A 19351-nucleotide genomic window follows, 5' to 3' on the forward strand; every position below is an offset into this window, starting at 1 on the left:
CCGTGCAAACAATCAAAAGGGCATCTAACTCTGGAGAAATTTCAAGACTATACTTACCTTGCAGAGCTGTAGTGTCCCGCAGTTCTGGTTCCGCCCCGCGAATGAGGGATCTTCCTTGCGCTGGTGTGATGTTATAAAGTCCCCGGGTCTTCGGCTCCACGTATCCTGAGCTTTTGTCCCCGCCGGCAAGAACACACTCAGAACAACCGGAATCTTCTGCGGCAAAGCTTTATTGCTTACTTCTCAGGAAGATCCCGACCCCAGAAAATGGAGTCCCTTATATAGTGCTCAGCCATGACGTTTCAGCACCTGATGTGGCATGACAGCTCTTGATTCGTTGCTCGCCCATCACACCACTATTACACCCCGAGAATGGGCAGTGATTAGGAGTAAGTTCACTCTCGAACTTGCGCACAAGGCTTGTTTACTAGGTTGTCACAGCGGAGGCCAGCGCCATCTTATAATGGTGATTGCTCGCGGCACGCGCACGGCTCTCCACAGAGATTGCTCACTGCACGGCTTTCCACAAATTAGGATACTGTCCCTGTGCCCTTTAGTTAGTCTGGCTAAGGGTTTATCTATCTAGTTGGATTCCTCAAAGAACCAGCTCCTGGTTTGGTTGATCTTTGAATAGTTCTTTTTGTTTCCACTGCTTGATTTCAGCCCTAAGTTTGATTATTTCCTTCAGTCTATTCCTCTTGGGTGAATTTGCTTCCTTTTTTTCTAGAGCTTTTAGGTGTGTTGTTGTCAAGCTGCAGTGTATGCTCTCTCTAGTTTTTTGGTTTTGTTTTTTTTGTTTGTTTGTTTTTATGTTTTTTTGTTTTGTTTTGTTTTGTTTTGAGGCACTCAGAGTTATGAGTTTTCCTCTTAGGAATGCTTTCATTGTGTCCCATAGTTTGCCTTTGTTGTGGTTTCATTTTCATTAAACTCTAAAAAGTCTTTCTTTCTTTATTCCTTCCTTGATCAAGGTATCATTGAGTAGAGTGTTCTTCAGCTTCCACGTGAATGTTGGCTTTCTATTATTTATGTTGTTATTGAAGATCAGCCTCAGTCCATGGTGATCTGATAGGATGCATGGGAAAAATTCAATATTTTTGCATATCTGTTGAGGCCTGCTTTGTGACCAATTATATGGTCAGTTTTGGAGAAGGTGCCATGAGGTGCTGAGAAGAAAGAAGGTACATCTTTTTGTTTTAGGATAAAATGTTCTGTAGCTATCTGTTAAATCCATTTGTTTCATAACTTCTAATTGGAGAATTTCAGTACCTAATTCTAATGGAACAATCCCCACATCAACAACAATAACATCAGTAGGTCTAAGTTCATTAACTTTAAAACTTTTTGTTCGTGAGGATATAAAAACTAAAAGTGGACACATTAAGAAAATGCTAGAAGACATTTGATTCCACTCCTTTAACTAAAGTCTTGTAAGAAAACAAGAAGGACAAACCTGTTCTGCACATCCTATAAAAAGAATATAACTTGAAAAAATGCTAAAGAAACTTCCCCTAACACAGTATTATGTTGGAAACCGACATGAGGCTCACAAGAATCTGGGTACACCTGGGAGGCAAGCCGGGGCTGAAAAGAGAGGGGAACTAGGCGGTCGAGAGAAAAATGGAGCTAAGTCAAGATTCCTGATCAAAGCTCAAATGTTTAATGGCAAATGTGCTTATAAAGGTGGGGAAGGCCCATTTCCACCAATTCATTCTTGGAGCCCAGCTGCATGTGTAAGATAGGGTGTAGTCTCTGGAATAGCTCAACAGCCTCCCAGCAGGTAACAGTATCTTGAAGGGTAACAGAGACAGTGGCTGAACAATACAGTGATCTAGGGAGAAAGGCTCCACCCTAGGTAATCTCCTTAGTGGCAGTGAAGTCAAGGTCTGGCTTAGCCTGCTTCAGGCTGGGGATGGAGATCAGGTAGGGGGATGATAGAAGGAAGCATACCTGTGATTGAAATCAACAGGAGCACAGCCACAGAGGCAACATCCCACTAGAAGACCGTTCATGGGCTAAACAGCTTTGTGAAGTCCTCTCTGTTGGCACACACTCTGTGTGCAATATTTCAATTATGTAAATACTGACATTTCCATCTGGCAGCTGAGGAAACAGACCCAGAAAAGAAAGTAAGAGTTTCAGACATCATGCATCCTGTTTGTTCAGTGCCATAATGAGACCTTCACCTTTGTATATGTGACTTCAAATCTTTTTAATATTATGTCATGGCAAGCTTTCTCTAGATTTCTGATTCCTTAAATGTTCACCAGAAGTTAACACAATTATTCAAGGTTCCCCTTATGCAGGTAAAACTCAGAGACACTGTGAAACAGATAACAGTATACTCTAATAACACCCAGTGATGCATGTAGAAATGCTTTGCAAATGATATATTCCTTAACTGATGGTATGATTCCAAGGTCAAAGGTTATATATTTCATTTTAACTGACAATCTTATAATCATATCCAAAACTGTGGAAAACCTATTGTCTTCCAAGTATAAGGTCTATAAATTCAGGCCGCCCAAAGGGAGGGCTTCTTTTAAAGGAGTCTTTATTTTTTGTTGTTAAGGGCTCATTTCTGCTGGTTAGTACATTGAAGGAACTGTCTTGATGTGTTTGTGGGCTGTGTTGTGGTCACAGGAGAGGAAACACGTAAGCACAGAAGAAAGCAAAGCAAAAACAGAACATGCATACAATCAAATTATGACCTGATTCTAGTCCCATGACAGTAAGTATGCTTTTTATCTGTTTCCATCTCTTCGTCTAGACTACATCATTGAGAATTATTTTCCTTTTAGGTAGCAGTCTGTGATCCTTGAAACCTACTTTCCTTGGTGTGTGGAAGGTCCAGTTTGGCAGGTCTTATTGAGTGATGCTATTGAATAGACACTCTAAAGGATGTGGCAATGCAGGTCTTCCCCAGTGAGGAGGGAGGAGCCTGGTTTATTCACAGGGTTTTCCCGAGGTGCTGTAGGCCCCAGTCTTATTTCATTTGAGTTCATCTCAGTGTACTGAGGCAGCACTGAGCCTTAAACACCTGAGGGAGACCTCTCCCTGTCAGCTTCTCCTTGGGAAGCAAAGATTGAGGGTCAGGGAGGGAGTGCCTTCTAGAGTTACAGCAAACAAAGGCTGGAAGAGGAGACACCAGAGAGAAGAGGCAGGGACTGAAGGACAAGATTAAAGAAGAATACCAGCAGACAATACAGGGAGAAGGGATTTCAATCTACCTTGCTGGGCTGGGACATCTCAAAGTCCTCAGGTATTTCTGAATGTGAGTGTTCTCCAAATATCCTTTCCTTAAGAAGCTAGAAACCATCAGTGATCATCATATAAATATGGTGAGGGAATTTTCCTTTATCTGTCTTCTTTAAGCTGTCCTCCAAACAGTAAAGTTCTCCATTTGTCTAGAGAAATTGGGAACTAGTACTCTTTTATCTTCTTTTATAGGCTGTTGGTTTTGGATTTGTCTCATCACAACTTTTTCCTTGTCTTTCAAGCCTTGAAACGCTTCCTAGCTCTTATTTTATGTATAGAGGATGGACAGCAATGTAAGCCAGGCTTCAGCCTGTCCTGTCAGCTAGATGTTGGCAGTTGGGGAGTAGTAAAAAAGGCCACCAGTTCAGTGGCCTACAAGATTGAGCCTGTTTTCATTATTCAGAGTTCAAGTGTGAGATTTGACAAGGTCAAGGTATAGCTTGTGACATTAACACTTACAGTTAGGGAAGCAGAAAAGTTATATATGACCAGGATACAAATTTCCTGTTAAGCAGGACTGACAATTATTTCCAGTAGTTTTCAGGATGCAGATCCTTTTCTGGGAGATCAGTTGGCAGGGCTTCTATCATGGGCAAGTTGGTTCTTGCCTTTGATTTGGCTAATGAAGAGGCTGAATTTCCCTCACTTATATATGAGTTGCTTGACCAACTGTGATGGGCTCATTTGGGGTGGGAGAGGTTGGCTAAAGTAAATTTTTCTGAATGAATGGAATCTTATGTGTTATTTGACTATGTATGTGTATGTGTGCTTATTGTTCTATAAACCTTTGTATGCTCAATTCTTAAGCTGTAATGTTAAAATGTTCCATCTGTAGGTATCAAGTGTAGTGTTCAAACAGTGCAGGGTGATGACTATGCCATTTTACTTGAACATTTCCTACATTGTTTCTCAACCGGGGAAAGTTGATGACTGAGTTCACAGCCAAGGGAGTAGACATTTCATACTAAGTGTGAGTAAGCAGATCATTCCTGCCTACAAAAGTAGATAAGATTCTCGGATCCACAGAGCATCAAAATAGTCCTGTACTTTACACCTTAGACCCTGCTGAGAATATCCACAATCAGAAACAAAGGCAGAAATTGGGGTTTCTAGTAGAGGCCTTAGAATCTGACAGGTCTGGCTAAGAAGGGCAATCTCTGTCCATATCCACTGGGAATTTTGAGTATGTGAATTAATGCTCTCACAGGTCACATTGAGGCTTAGTAAAGTATACAAAGAGTCCTCACACATATTTGGACCATAGAATGTGATTAGTGAAAGGAAATAGCTGGTTGTTATCTTCATGTTAGAGTAGAGATTGACTGATCATTCCTCAGTGACTTAGAATTTGGAACTTAACTCTATGGCTTTCCATACTTCTGGTTGTCTAGTGGAACTCAGTGATGGAGCCCATACCTGTTCCTATTTATTATTTAGTGCTTCTGAGTATTCTTCTCTAAACAAAAAAAAACAAAAAAGAGGAGTCTTACAGGAATTTTGTCTTATTGGAACTTTTGTAAGGGCCAAATACAAACTGTAGCATGGGAAATGAAATTTATATAGGGTCATTACTACTACTACTGAAGGACTTTAAACATAGTTTCATTTGTCCACTGTGAAAGGCTCAGTATCAGCTACATTCACTTCAAGGAACAGATGTCTCATGGGTCTGCAGAATGTGGCTCTGGAAAGGTGGGCCTGGTCTGATAGATACAGACAATAGGATTCTCACATCTATGGAACAACTGACATCTCCAGTTGGCCCTGAGAATCCTGAGCCAGGTGCTGGCCCTCAGAAGGGACCTAGAGAGTAGAGAAACAGAGTGCCATGCAGTTAGCATAGTCATTTTAACTGTCAGTATTCTCTAGGACCAGTGCCCTCCAGGACTGCCAGTCAGACTCCATGTTGGTGCCCTGGGACCACTCTAAGATGTTGCTCAGGCTTCTTGGCTTCTTGGCTCTCAGTCTCCTGGCCTGTGGTAAGTTCTCTTTCTTCTTATCAGAAGTGCTTTTATTGAATCGCACATAACTGTTCTTGTGTGGCAGAAGTGTTCCCAGTATTGTCTTTGTTAGAGCATGTACAGCTTTGCCACTTGTTGTACTGCTCTGGAATTGACAAATTTCCAGTCCTGCCAGCTGTTGTGATTGTCCACCTTTCGTAAGTTAATATGTGATTCTTATCTGATTTTGTGAAATTAGTAAATATTAAATAATCATCAACCACTTCTTAGAATTGTTATTGATGATTCAATTAGATATTATATTGATTACTTTTCTGTAACAAAATATTTAAGAAAAGGGTTTATTTTGACGTGTAGCTCCATGATGTATGTTTTACATATGTTCGCTTGTATGTATACATACCAGAATGGTCTGAAAACATAGTAGCTGGAACTTAGGGCATTTGGTCACTTTGTTTCCACATCTGGAATGCAATGAGTAGTGAATGTTCAACTTCCTCTTATTCAGTCTGGTCCCCCAGCTAATGGAATGTTCTGCCTAAATTAAGGACAGATCTTCCCAGTGTTACTATCCCAATCTGGATAATCCCTTACAGACATGCTTAGAGTTTTTTCTCTTCAATTATTCTACATCTAATCAGTTTGACTATAAAGGTTTAACACAGTGTTCAAATAATGAATATGAGGTAATTTATAGCTCTAATTGTCTCCCCAACTTGTCTTTTTCTTTGTTGTTATCACTACCACCACCACCATCATCATCATCATCATAGTTAAACCTAGCACAGGGTGAACATTCATAAATAAATAATAATTGTCAGGGAAGGGATGCCTTTACAACATCTCAATGTTTCACCCCTTTATAAAGTGATTAGACATGAAGTAAATATAAGTGAATTCTGTTGAATTAAATGGACCTGAGTTTAGTAATTCTTATGCTAGCATATTGTCACATTATCTGCCATAATATAGCGATTTCTTGGCCTTCTACTCTTAAGTAGACACGCTACTGGGTTACATGAAGTTAGTGCTGGAGAAACTCTCAGATTAAAGAGTAGAGAATTAATCTTCTCGTTTTGTGGATAAGGATACAAAGGCCTGATGGGGAAGTGATTTGTCCATGTGTGGCAATAAGTTGAAACTGGGCCTCAGTCATTTGCTTAGTTCTGCTTTAGTATCTGACACCTTACTGGATGATGGCTATTCTTTATTTCCCAGGGTCCTGTGGACATAATTGTACCAGTATCCTGCCCTAGTGAGGCCTTAATTATATCTACCTTTGTTCAATCCACCCTCTAGGAGCATTGAAGCCTTTCCTCATCCTTAGTTAGAGCATTGTTGCTTTCCCTAGGTTACCTGCATAACTACCAATAGAACCATAGGTACACATTATAGTAGTACAAACTAAGATGGTTGCCATTATCTTAATCAAACTTAACAAATTTATGAAGCACAAACTTGTTCTTGAGACAGAAATATGTGAATCAGTGTGTCTCCATAGTTTAGACAAATTACTATAAAAATAATTTTCTTTAGGCTCATTTCTGACTCCTTGTATCCCGTATTTCTTATGCCCCATTCATAAAAATACAAAGAGGTTCACAATTTCAGCAGTTGCTCCTACAAACCAGGCAATTTAACACAGAGGAGAAGAGATTTGGATGATTTCTGGGTCAAGACTGGGCTATAGAGATCAGAATAGGAAGTTGTGAGAGGACGAGCACCTTCCAGGGCTAGCATATACCATAGTTGGGGAGCTAATGTCTTGAGTAGGGTCTGTTACATGCTGATCTGTTGTCTCTCTTACAGGCAGCCCTACCATAGTTTCCAGAAAAGAGTGGGGAGCAAGTTCACTCACCTGCAGAGTCCCACTGAGCCTGCCTGTGCCCTACCTCATCATAGAGCAAGTTACCAGGATTCAGTGCCAAGATCAGATCACCTGCAGCCAGGCGTTGCGGGTCCTACAGTCCCAATATGTCCACAACAAAGGCTGGTGTGACATTGCCTTCAAGTAAGAGGATGACCAGGTCTCCAAATCAATGTTACTTCTTGAAGCATTCTCCTTTTTTTTTTTTTTCCTTATTCTCCATCTTCTATTTTGGGGGCTTCATTTGTGCTGAGTTTATGACTGAAGAGTGTTAGAAAAAAAAAGAACAAAAATAAGATCTAGAAGTCATTAGGAGGAACAACTCTAAGCCATGTATTCAAGGATGCTTTTACTCTGGAAGATCATGAAAGGATACACAGAAAGTTTTGTACCTAGTGCCGTCAGCCCTGCAAGCTCCTAGCATGACAGATTACAAGGGTTGTTATTGCTATTACCGAACTGGGAGCAGTGTGGAGGAGAAGGGTTACTATTTTCATTAACTAAATGAGAATGCCACAGTCCATGAAAACCAAAGAATTTGTTTAAAGTGGCACATGGCAAGGGGCATGAATTCAGAATTGTGTCACAAATGTGTGTTGATACAGCCCACTTTTATGTGCTTCTTTCTAGTCAGAGCTCATATTCATGAAGCATTTTTCTATTTATTAATGTGAATAACCACTCAGTAAGACAAGGAGAAGAGTGGGCATAGAGAATGATGGGGAAGAAACCCTGTGTTAAAATTGAGTGTGAGGCATAAAAGACTTTTGCATTGTGCAATGAGTATTTAAGGGTTCTATTGAGGGCCCCCAAGTTTTTCTCATTAGCCTCAAGAATGAGAAAGCTCACCATTATATGAAGAAAGAAGAGTAAGGTGGGAATTTAAAATGCAAGTAGAAATAGCTTCTGAAGTATCCATTTTGAAAAGGATAGTCTGTGCTTTCATGTATTTTTAGTTTTAAATGCAAATAAGAGCAGGTGGAGACTTGCTGCACCACCTGAATCTGTATGTAGCCAGGGACCTCGGGCAGACCTCGATGGAAGTTGTGTTCACTTTCTTAACTACAGTTTATCTGCCAGCCACTATCTCCCATCACTCCTAGATTTTTGCTGAAGTGTTCCTTTACTTCAAACATGGTGTTTCTAAGTCACTCCAATTGCTCTGCCTCTAAGAATTAGGTTTCTGCAGGCACAATGTAAACATCCTTTTGAGAGTGAAGTTATTGCAACTGTAGGGGAATGTTCACACTGAGCTAGTCAAAGTCTCTGAAGAAGTGACAGAAGAATTGCTGGGAACATCACAAAGAATAAAAGTGGTGGTCATGCTTCCAAAGACATCTGGTTCTCAGAGTAAGGTGAAAGCCTCCCTTGGAGCAGTGGCATTACTTAACCTTGGAAATAATTCTTTCTTTTTTTCAGTTTGCTCTGAAATTCATGATTTAGTAAAAGATTGGATATACCAAGAGTCATGAAACACCATTTTTAAGATAGATTGAAAACAAGAGAACAGCAGAATGGACAGAAATATTTTTTTAAATAGTGGAATAAAAGAATATAGACATGGTTTTAAATCGAACAAAAAAGAAACAAAAAAATATCTTTTGTGATTAAGAACCTATGTGAATCTGTGGAGTCAGTATAAAGAAACTCTTGAGTTGATGTTAGTTGTTTAAAGAATACTCAAGTGCTTGGTCTTATAGTTAAAAACAGAAACAAAAAATATTATTATTCAGCTAGGTGTAGGGATGAACGTAATCATAGCTCTTATGATTCTGAAGCAGAAGGATTGCTATGACTTTAAGACCAGCTTAGGCTCTCCAGTAAGTTTCAGGCAAACCTGGTTAAAGGGTAGAGAGCATGTTCCAAAGCCTGCCCATCTCAGACAATAATGACAACATAATGAATTAACTAAGAAGTACTTGAAAAGATGGAGTTAATTATCCTCAGGCACTGTAGAGTCACACATTCAAATTCTACTTTAGATGAAAGGAGTACTTTTTAACTGAGAAACACATGTAATCTACAGGGGGTTACATGTGGAAAACATATATAATCTAATTCAAAACCAAAATTGAAATATATTTCTATTACTTTAGATCTAAAATTATCTGTTCCCCATTATGTTATTGAAACTTTATTCTTTTATGAGCCTCTACAACCACTTTGGGAAATGAATTTTCTTAATACAGAGGTTTACCACTAAATCGTTATTTCTCCTTGGCAGCTTTCTGGTTGGAGATGATGGCAAGGTGTATGAAGGTGTCGGTTGGTATGTCCAAGGCTTGCACACTCAAGGCTACAATAATGTTTCCCTGGGCATTGCCTTCTTTGGCAGTAAGATAGGTAATGGTAATTTCCTCCAGACCCAGAAAGTGGCCCACCCACTTCCTCCAGCTTCTTTTCTCAATGCACATATCTTTTTAGCCTACATTGAATTTGCCATCTCTGATAACCACTGATTCTGGAAATCCTTTCTGCTGTTGCACTCTATGAACTGCAGTTTTTCCTCATCTGTGGTCTATACTTCTTGATATATTGCTGCATCTGCCTCTTACATAGAGTTCATAGTTATGGACAATGGAATGTGAAGTCATCTGCTACTAATATTTTAGTTGCCAGAGGCAGACATCATGGATTATTTCTTCTAGTATCCTTTATTGGTAGAGATAAATGGAGGCTAGTAGCCAAAGCAAGGACGTTGAAGTAGTTTATATGACCCTTCACCCACAACCAGAGCATAACAGAGGGCAGAGATGATGTTGAAGGCTAATAGGCCAAAACGAGGAAAAAAGAGTAGTCTGTGTTTGGCCCTTACAAGATATTCCTAATTGTGGTTGTTTAGATTTCTGACGAAGAAATCTTTCCGCCTGTCTTTTCTCTTCCTGTCTACCAGTCACTCAGATCTGGTAGAGACTTGCACTCCCTGTGGGTACTGTCTAGGATGGAGTTCCTTACTAACAGTTTTTATTTCATATTACTCCGATGAAGGAAGCAATCCCAGTCCCGCTGCTTTATCAGCTACAGAGGATCTGATCTTCTTTGCCATCCAAAATGGCTACCTGTCACCCAAGTACATTCAGCCATTTCTCTTAAAAGAAGAGACCTGTTTGGTTCCTCAACACTCAGAGATACCCAAAAAAGGTCAGACCCTTAACCTATCATACCCTGCATTACATCACTCCCAGCTACATTTGGAGATGTTCTCTTGTTAGACTTTCAAGGGTTTCTTGGACCTAGAACATCTCGCATGTGCCAAAACTATGAAATTGGGAAGTTAGATAAGTATTCCACCACTGGACAACATCCCTATTAATTGGAGACATTAAGAAAACATGTTTTCCCTGGCCTTTCCAACTCACAAAAATGTTATTGTCATGAACCTATTCTTACCACAAATAAATGTATACTCATATTTTTACAGTCTACAAGAAACACTAAATCTTTACATTGCCATACATCAGTTTAAAAAAATAATCTTAACTCCTACCATCAAGAAATAGGCACTTCAGTGATCAAGATACAAATGAAATGTGTTGGATATTGTGGATGTGAGAGAGGAAAGTAAGACATGGGTAATGAGCCGGGCGGTGGTGGCGCACACCTTTAATCCCAGCACTCGGGAGGCAGAGGCAGGTGGATTTCTGAGTTCGAGGCCAGCCTGGTCTACAAAGTGAGTTCCAGAACAGCCGGGCTATACAGAGAAACCCTGTCTCAAAAAACCAAAAAAAAAAAAAAAAGACATAGGAAATGAGTAGACATATACTGTGGAAACACACACACACACACAGACACACACACACACACACAGACACACCTTTCCAAAGCCAGCCAACCTTTTCCAATGCCACAGTGTTGATAAAATTGAACTTTATATCTCATACTGCCCTTATAATGGTTATTCTAATGAATAATGAAAATGGTATGCTAGTTTAGAAAGAATGATCAGTAAATTAAAACAAATAAAATTAATAATCACTTCCAGTATGCTAGTTCTCTGCTAACACAGTCTTTCTCTCAGAACAACTGATACTTTAAATTTCATTTTTTAAAATTATAAATCTCTACAAAAAAAGTCTTTGCATTTGGACTGGTATTCTCTTCAATAATAATAATTTTGCAACATTGTGCGTTCTTTATAGAATTCATATTTTTCACATAAACTTGATCAGTTTAAAGAGTAACTGATTTGCACATATCTACCTTATCATGTGGAACACATATGAGCATATAGATATCCTGTGTTTTGAAGAATACAGTTGTGCCTCTGTTCAATGAGTCTGTTCCTTTCAGCTTTCATATTGGTTTCTATGCCATTAAAATGCACTGATTCAGGCAGCTGCCCTTTCCATACTCCTACTGGAAATTAATATTAGAAGATGTTCATATTCTCAGGACACAAGAGACTTGTGTGGACTACCCTCTGGCTGTATATTGCTTTCATAACAGTCCAAAGAAAATTCTTATCCTCTTGGTTTTTCACTTTGCTGCAGCATGCCCCAATATCACACCACGGTCTGCTTGGGAAGCCAGAGAGACACATTGCCCTCAGATGAACCTTCCAGCCAAATTTGTCATCATCATCCACACTGCTGGGGAAAGCTGCAATGAGTCTGCTGACTGTTTGGTTCGTGTAAGAGACACACAGTCCTTTCACATAGATAACCAAGATTTCTGCGACATTGCATATCAGTAAGTGGAAAATGATTTGTTTCTTCAGAGCCATGGAGAGCAAAGCTGGCAGAGTGCAGGTGTTTTACACAGATGCCATACATTATTCTTGCAAGAATATGGACTGAGTAGAATTCAGGCTATAGCTTGGGCTATTTAACTGCTCAGGCATGTTCTCCATTGTGATTGGGAACATCACAATAATCAAATCATGAAAAAGAAGCAACTAGAAAGCAAAACTATGAACCCCAAGGAAGTATGATGCCTTCTTATATACCCTGTTCTAAACTATAAGGAAAGAAGGTCGTGGCCAGCTCCAATTTGTTCTCTCTAGTATTAGAATCTTGTTAGTCTTCCGCTACTCTTCACACAGGAATTGTAACATCTCTGGGCTCTTTTGTCTCTTCTCTATAGTAGGGACAACATATTATATTTGAAGACAGAGAATGAGATACAATGTTCTCTTCTGGTTCCTTTCATACCAGTATCATCTTAGAGAAACATTTTGGTTTAATTAAATAGCAGAAGATATGTAGAGGATTCCTCGTGCTTTTCATAGGTGGGACTTGGGGTTAGAAAATAATCCACTTCAGTTGTTTATTAGGGTTTTTAAAATTTTTTATTAGATATTTTCTTTATTTATATTTCAAGTGCTATTCCCTTTCCTGGTTTCCTGAAAACCCCCTATCCCATGCTCCCCACCCCTGCTTCTATGAGGCTGTTCCCTTACTCACGTTTATTAGGAATTTTAAAAAATGAATTTTGTGGCTAGTTTTGGATGAGTTTGCTTCTGCACTGTGTCACTGATGCTCTAGCTGTATCTGACTTTCCAGACCTCTTAGTATGTTGGAGAGAACCTGCTTCATTTTTCAGGACTTTTCATAGTCTTGGATACAGTCACAGCAGATAATAGGGAACTAACTACAAATTTGGATATTACAAACTGGCAAACACCAGCTGAGTTGATTCTTGTTCCCCAACTTTTAAACCTGCCATCAAACTGTAGAGTTAGAGAAACAATAAACAATAACAATGCAAACTGTTAAGCACAGTGATGGAAGAAGATCTAGGCACCGATAAGATGAGCCCAGAAATCTTTGGAGGAATGATAGGTATCAGAGAATGGCTAATGAAGAGGACTATCCTTAATGGAACATGAATAAGGTTTGGGGGCAGGGGGCAATGCTTGGCAAAAGGAAGTGATATAGTTAAAAAACAACACATTCAAAGGCTTGGGATATGAACAGAGCATGAGTCCTTGAGGAAATAAAACACAGTCCACTCAGACCTAAAAATGGACTTACAAAGGAAGAGGTAGTGAAGGTGGGGGCTGTAGGAGTCTGACTGCTATGTAGATTTTTTTAAAAGTAAAACTAATGAAAACTGACTTTATATGAAGGGGAGCTGGAGACTGTGGAAAGCCATACCCTTTTAAAAGCTTTTTGAAGATTTGTTTATGTCATTTTATGTGTGTATTTTGCCTCCATGTATGTATGTGTACCACAATCACACCCAGCACCTGCAGAGGTCAGAAGAGGATATCGGATCCTCTGTAACAAGAATTACAAATGGTTGTAGGCTGCCATGTGGGTGCTGGAAACCAAACCCATGTCCAGTGCAAGAGCATCAGTTGTTCTCAATTGTGGAGTCATCTCTCCAGCCTCCTGGGTATGATTTTAAGAGTAGATTAGAAAAAAGCAAAACCCTGGGCAGGGTGCTGTTACAGTAATCAAGTTGGAGTTGGACAATGGCTATTGTATGGAGGAGTAGAAGAATTTAAAAGTGATGTAGGAGACACAATTGATGAGTGGTGGGTAGTCCTTGACCGGAGCTCTGAGAAGGAAAAGGGGGAATTTCAGAGGGTGCCTTATTTTCTGGCTACAAAAAATGTAAAAAGGTTTGTTTTTTTTTTTTTTTTTTTTGGTTTTTTTTTTTTTTTTTTTGGTTTGGTTTGGTTTTTTTTTTTTTTTTTTCTAGACCCAGTGGACTTTACAGAAAATAGTTGAAGCTGTGGGAGTGGATGATTGTTTAACGTGGCTGAATGTCTCAGTGGAAAGAGAAGAGCTAGTCCAGTGTCCTAAGGAGAAAGTGTTGGGTTTTAAGAATCACAGTAGCTCAAGGAAGGCAGGAGAGATGGCGATCACCTGAAAAAGAGAGAGACTGAGGAAGGCATTGTCTATAGAAGCCTATGGAGGAGAGTGCTGCAGAACCAAAGGGATCAATGGTCAAAACGCCTATTGCTCAGAAGGTTGAGGAGCATCACAGACATTGTGGCTGAGTTAGGTTCAGGACTGAGGATGAAGGCCAAGTACAGAACTGTGTTTTGGCTTTTGATTTCTGCTTTTCTGCACACTAGCACTTGTGGCATATCTGGACAGTGTGTGATAAATGGATGAAAGAATGGGTTAAGGATTAGAGTGGATGAAGCAAATTGTGCTCCTCACACTGATTTCTTTGTTTTCCTTTACCCAACCCTAGCTTTCTAGTTGGCCAAGATGGTGAAGTATATGAAGGAGTTGGCTGGAATATTGAAGGCTCTCACACCTATGGATACAACGATATTGCTCTAGGAATTGCCTTCATGGGAAACTTTATAGGTGAGACATAGTAGGGCAAAGAGTTCGTCCCAATTAAGTACCATGTGGAATACTCAGGAAACATGGGGAAAATGGAGATAGTATTATGAACACTGGAAGTACATGGTAGTTCAGCAGAATATTTTAGATTTAACTAAAATTCTCAATAAAGAATGACTGCTACTAAAAGCATATCCCAAATAGAATATTTGTCCCCAATTCAGCCACATCCATCCAAAACTATATCCAAGGTAATCATGGAACAATGGAGGGGAAAAAAAGAGGCCTTTTGAAAATTTGATGTTTCATTTGGGAAATGTGTGCATTTCCTTATTAACAGTAGCAATAATGTGGGAATGTGTCATTGCCTGTGATGACAAAGCATAGAACAATCTGTAGTTCTTCTGCACACACAGAATTTGTGTCATGTTATATGTTCTTTTCCAGGGTAATTTTTAATATTCTAAAGAAATTTTGGCCAGATGGAATTAGAAAACACACTTGTTTGGGCTTTGTTTTGTCCTAACTAGTTGTTGGCTATGGTGATTGTAGGAAAGGATAGGAAAAGAGATGGAAAGAGTGGAGTCTACGTATTTGTCACTGCTGTAGCCCAGCAGCTCTGAGATCTTAATGATCATGGGTAAATGTGTTTTACAGAAAAGCCTCCAAATGAAGCTTCACTGAAGGCAGCCCAGAGCCTGATCCAGTGTGCTGTGGCCAAAGGGTACCTGACCCCCAACTACCTGTTAATGGGCCACAGTGATGTGTCCAACATCCTGTCCCCTGGACAGGCATTGTACAACATCATCAAGACATGGCCCCACTTCAAGCACTGAAAAATGCTACAGTCCCATCTAAGGATGCTCTTTCTCCTGGTGGGAATCTTTCACTTTGGCTCAGTCCCTCTGTTCCCTCCTTATTCAAAGTGTCACCTAGTCACTCTTTCTTGTGTTGCAATTACAGTATTCTCTTATGGATATCCTTCAAGGTCTCCTGGGGGACTTTTCCAGTAATCTACCCTGGTCCTTCCCAGAGATTCAAGTTGGCTGTGGTGACATGTCTGTAATGGATTCTGTGTCTCCAGTCATCTGTGCCTTGTTCTAGGAGTTCACTGAGGACCAACCAGGCAGACCTGTGCTTACAGGTGCTGTGCAGTGTCTGTGGTCCACCTTTTGCTTGGCTGGTCTCTGCTGAACTGAGAGAGAGAGAGAGAGAGAGAGAGAGAGAGAGAGAGAGAGAGAGAGAGAGAGAGAGAGAGAGAGAGATCAAAGCCTCTCTGTTCTGTTGACCCTCAGTTCCCATCAGTTCCTTCTTACCAGGGAGAAGAATTTTTTATCATTATAGGGGAGACAGAACTCCCCAAATCTGCCTTTGGTACTGCTAGTATTGGGATTTTGCCTTTAGAGTGTTTTTACATTTCTTATCACCTCACATTTACTCCGATTTTTTTTTTCTTTTTACAGACCCTTTCCCTTGAATGTCATTAGATTGACTGGGTTCATTTGTCATTTTTTCCTAAAGCATCCCAGGAATGTAATCAGGAAAAAACTATTTGTCTAGTGGGTACAGCTTAGGAGAGACACACCTGCCACTCCTGATTTACACAGCAGAGATAGATAGAATACAAACCTCAGAAGCCTTTCTGTCAGAGTCTCTTGACAGTAGAGTCCTTTCTGTGTGGATGGAGGTTGGGTACAGACTTCCCAGCAAAGAGGAATTGAACACCTCTCGTACAGGAAGTAGTTATAGTTGTAGTCGTGAGATGTTAAGAAAATGTCTCACCCAAAGGCACCTGCCAGGTTTGAAATGAACCTTTTGACATTCATGTATTAGAAACCCAGTCCCTAATAATCATTAGTGTTAGAGATGGACCTTTTTAGGTGTAGCTAATTATTAATATTGTTGCTGTAAAAGTGAGTTTGTTAATAAAATGAGTGTGTTTCCCCCCACACAGTCTCTCTTATGCTTTCCCACTCTGCCACGGGATGAAACAGCAAGAAGACCTTGGCCAGATGGTGGCCTTGAATTTCACAGAGTTCAGTCTATACAAAATAAATCTTTGTCCACTGTGATTAACCCATTCTCGAGTATTCTGTTAAAGAAACACACAACTAAGTCATCAATATTGATTTATTGACTTTTCTTAATTATCCCTCAAAGAGGAGATCCCTTTTCTTTGAGTTAGTCACCACTTTCAGGTCTCAGGGACTCATTGGCTTTGGAAGGGAATTAGTGAGTCCCCCATCTCTGACAGCTCTTACAGAGGCTGCTCTGTGAGGCCTGTGTGTTCTAGATTGGTGTTTACTCCAAACTATCCACCTTTTAGGATTTTAAATTTATGCTTTAACTAAACCCAGAGCACTCAGCTGGCAAGTGCTTTTTTTAAGGACCTTTCTGTGGCAGCCTATTACAGGCAGTTTGTCTCCTCTGTCTTTTTATTGAGAAATACTTCCTTGTACCCCCTTAGGGATATACTAGCATCAGCCTCCAACGACTGATAGGCAGTCTAAATGAGTGGATGTGAGCAGGGATTTTTAGAACTTACTCTTGCCATTTAATCAATGTTCAGCTGTAGCATGCACAGTCTTGTCGTCGTGGTCTGTAGAGTGCTTTCCTCTATTACTCCTGTTTGACTCTCAGGGGAAGGATGTGCTTTCTTAGGTACCTACCTCAGCCACATGGGGGAGTACTATGTCAGCAGACTTCAAGGTTTGTGGTGAGCAAGGAGGAGCCAGGTGCACCCACAGAATGCCAGGTCTGAGGGAACCTATGGGGAAGGAGCACTGACATGTCCCTCAGGACTGCTAGCCTTCTTTGGGAGGACCCAGTTCCTGAGCTCAATGACTTGGTTATTTTCTACAATTTAAACTAGGAGTACAGGAAAGGCTGGGTTTCTTTTAGTTCCAGAAAAGTGAACACTACAAAGGACAAAGTCCCTATTTTACATAAGATTGAACAAGCGGGCCTGTGGCTTGTTTTTCTTCATCCAGTTAGTTAATAGAAGGAGATACTCTGGTTCTGGGGTGAGGCATAATTCTCATCATCCCCTTGTGGAAAGCATACTGTGCCCTCCTTCTGACTGAGTAAAAATACCACAGACTCATCTTCCCACCACTTCTGCCCGCCTATGCTCATCCACCATCCTGATGCCTCTTGCTTTTAAAGTTACTTTCTGAAGGTTAGTTTTTTCAAAACACCCCCTTCCTGGTCCCCACAGACTTTCGCAGGTCTCTTGGTGACTTATCCCTTTTCCTGTTACCCCCTCACAACCCTGGCCTCCCTGGCAGCAGTATCTGCTGTTTGCTGGAACATCTCCAAGGCTCCACCCAGGACCAGGTGCATTATTGTCGCCAACTAAGCATCTGTGGAATGAAGAATGGTTGGGGCTATCAGGAGGGTGGTGAATTCCCACTTAGCTAGTCTTGGATACTTGCTGCAGAGTGGAAAATCCCAGCATTGTTATAACAGCCCAGCCCACTTGCTGTGATTGCCAGATTCATTACAAGTTAAAGCTCTCATTCTAATCCACTCCTTATCTCCACCTTGTGGTGGCATTCCTACCAATTGTGAGATCTGGAGAGTCATTCTCCAGGATCTATATGTGTCCCACCCTGAAGTCTGTGACCTTACTATGGGGAGGGCTTCAAGCCTGGAGAGCACATGACCTGCTGCTATTGTCCTGTGTCCTCTTCCTTCTGCTATGCCTCCCCTCAAGCTTCCATGTTCCACCTTGTCATTTGGCCTGTCTTATCTAAACTTCTGTATCTTTTTCTCCACTGTTTCTCTTTGCTGTTCTCCCTCCCACATCTTTGCTACATCTCTGTCTCTCAATGCATCTCATTTTCTATCTCTGTGTGGCCCTTCTGGCCACTGCCTTTGCCTTTTCTCCAAAATTATTCTAGAATGAACAAGGAACAGGATGGTGGGAATGCACGGTGGCATCAAATTTTAGCTTGGAGATACTCAGGGATCATTTTCATTTGGACCCTGAAAATCACCTGTGCTGTGCCCTGAGGTTACCACAGACCCTGGAGAGTGGGAAGAAAAGGGCAGAAGGCCAGGGGTGTGGTGATTCTAAGGAAGGTGTGTGTTTTTCAGGAGCTTAGAGTCAGGCATAGCTGGTCCAGGTGTGTTTCTAGCCTAGCGGGTTCTGCAAGGCAGACCTGAAAAGGGCAGGAACTAAAGGAGAGAAGGCATTAATTACAAGAAAGGAGTAGTGGGAGGGAGAGCAATTCCTGGGAGGTGAGGCATAAACTTTTAGAGGTCTTTTCATAGTAGACTGAAGTAATAAGTCTCTTTATGGACAGGAAACTGGGGGCTCCTCTCAGGGAAGCTGGGGGCCCACTGACCTAAGTGATATGGCTATTTTGGAAGAAAGCTTAGGAATTCCTACTGATCTGCAAGTTTAGCTTGTATCCAGTTCTAGAAGTCTACATCTTAAGGTCACCAAATTAAGATTGACTCATATTGGCCTTCGTTGGCATCCTGTTTTTGTTTGTTTGTTTGTTTTGGGTTTATTTTTTCTTTTTGTTTTTTTTTTTGATTTATTTATTTATTATTATATGTAAGTACACTGTAGCTGTCTTTAGACACACCAGAAGAGGGAGTCAGATCTCATTACGGATGGTTGTGAGCCACCATGTGGTTGCTGGGATTTGAACTCGGGACCTTTGGAAGAGCAGTCGGAGCTCTTAACCACTGAGCCATCTCTCCAGCCCTTCTTTTTGGTTTTTTGACAGATGGTTTCTCTGTGTAGCCCTGGCTGTCTTGGAACTCACTCTGTAGACCAGGCAGGCGTGGAACTCAGAAATCTGCCTATACCTCTGCTTCCCAAGGAGTGGGGTTAAAGGCATGTGCCACTACTGCCTGGATACCTTGGTTTTTTATTCCTTCCCTCTTTTCCTGCATCCAACACTTGACTTTCCCACTAGATTATAAACTCTTGAGGGAAGGCTTCATGCCTCAGTGTAGGAGAATGCCAAGAGAGGGAAGCAGGAGTGTTTGGGTTGGTGAGCAGGAGGAGA

The 19351-nt window shown here is 40.8% G+C and overlaps 1 protein-coding gene across 2 annotated transcripts; it reads left to right on the forward strand.

Moving 5' to 3' along the window:
* Positions 1–5122: 5122 nt before the first annotated feature.
* On the forward strand, positions 5123–15184 carry LOC110291683 (peptidoglycan recognition protein 3). Of its 2 annotated transcripts, none has more exons than XM_021158927.1 (7): positions 5123–5234; positions 7026–7227; positions 9308–9426; positions 10072–10224; positions 11574–11772; positions 14230–14348; positions 14985–15184. In XM_021158927.1, exons 1-7 carry the CDS (start codon positions 5159–5161, stop codon positions 15161–15163), a joined length of 1047 nt encoding a protein of 348 aa, XP_021014586.1. In that variant the 5' UTR covers positions 5123–5158; the 3' UTR covers positions 15164–15184. The 2 variants fall into 2 exon arrangements, with proteins under 2 accessions (XP_021014586.1, XP_021014587.1); XM_021158928.1 differs by having other exon boundaries at positions 5159–5238; positions 7030–7227; positions 14985–15163.
* Positions 15185–19351: the final 4167 nt, after the last annotated feature.

This window comes from Mus caroli, chromosome 3 (genome assembly GCF_900094665.2).
Source record: "Mus caroli chromosome 3, CAROLI_EIJ_v1.1, whole genome shotgun sequence".
Classification (NCBI taxonomy): Eukaryota; Metazoa; Chordata; class Mammalia; order Rodentia; family Muridae; genus Mus; species Mus caroli.

Excerpts from the sequence above, each read along its gene's own strand:
- LOC110291683 (XM_021158927.1), top strand. The coding sequence starts at position 5,159 with ATGTTGGTGCCCTGGGACCACTCTAAGATGTTGCTCAGGCTTCTTGGC. Across the intron at positions 5,235-7,025 it reads TCTCAGTCTCCTGGCCTGTG|GCAGCCCTACCATAGTTTCC; the intron begins GTAAGTTCTCTT and ends TCTCTCTTACAG. Across the intron at positions 7,228-9,307 it reads TGGTGTGACATTGCCTTCAA|CTTTCTGGTTGGAGATGATG; the intron begins GTAAGAGGATGA and ends TCTCCTTGGCAG.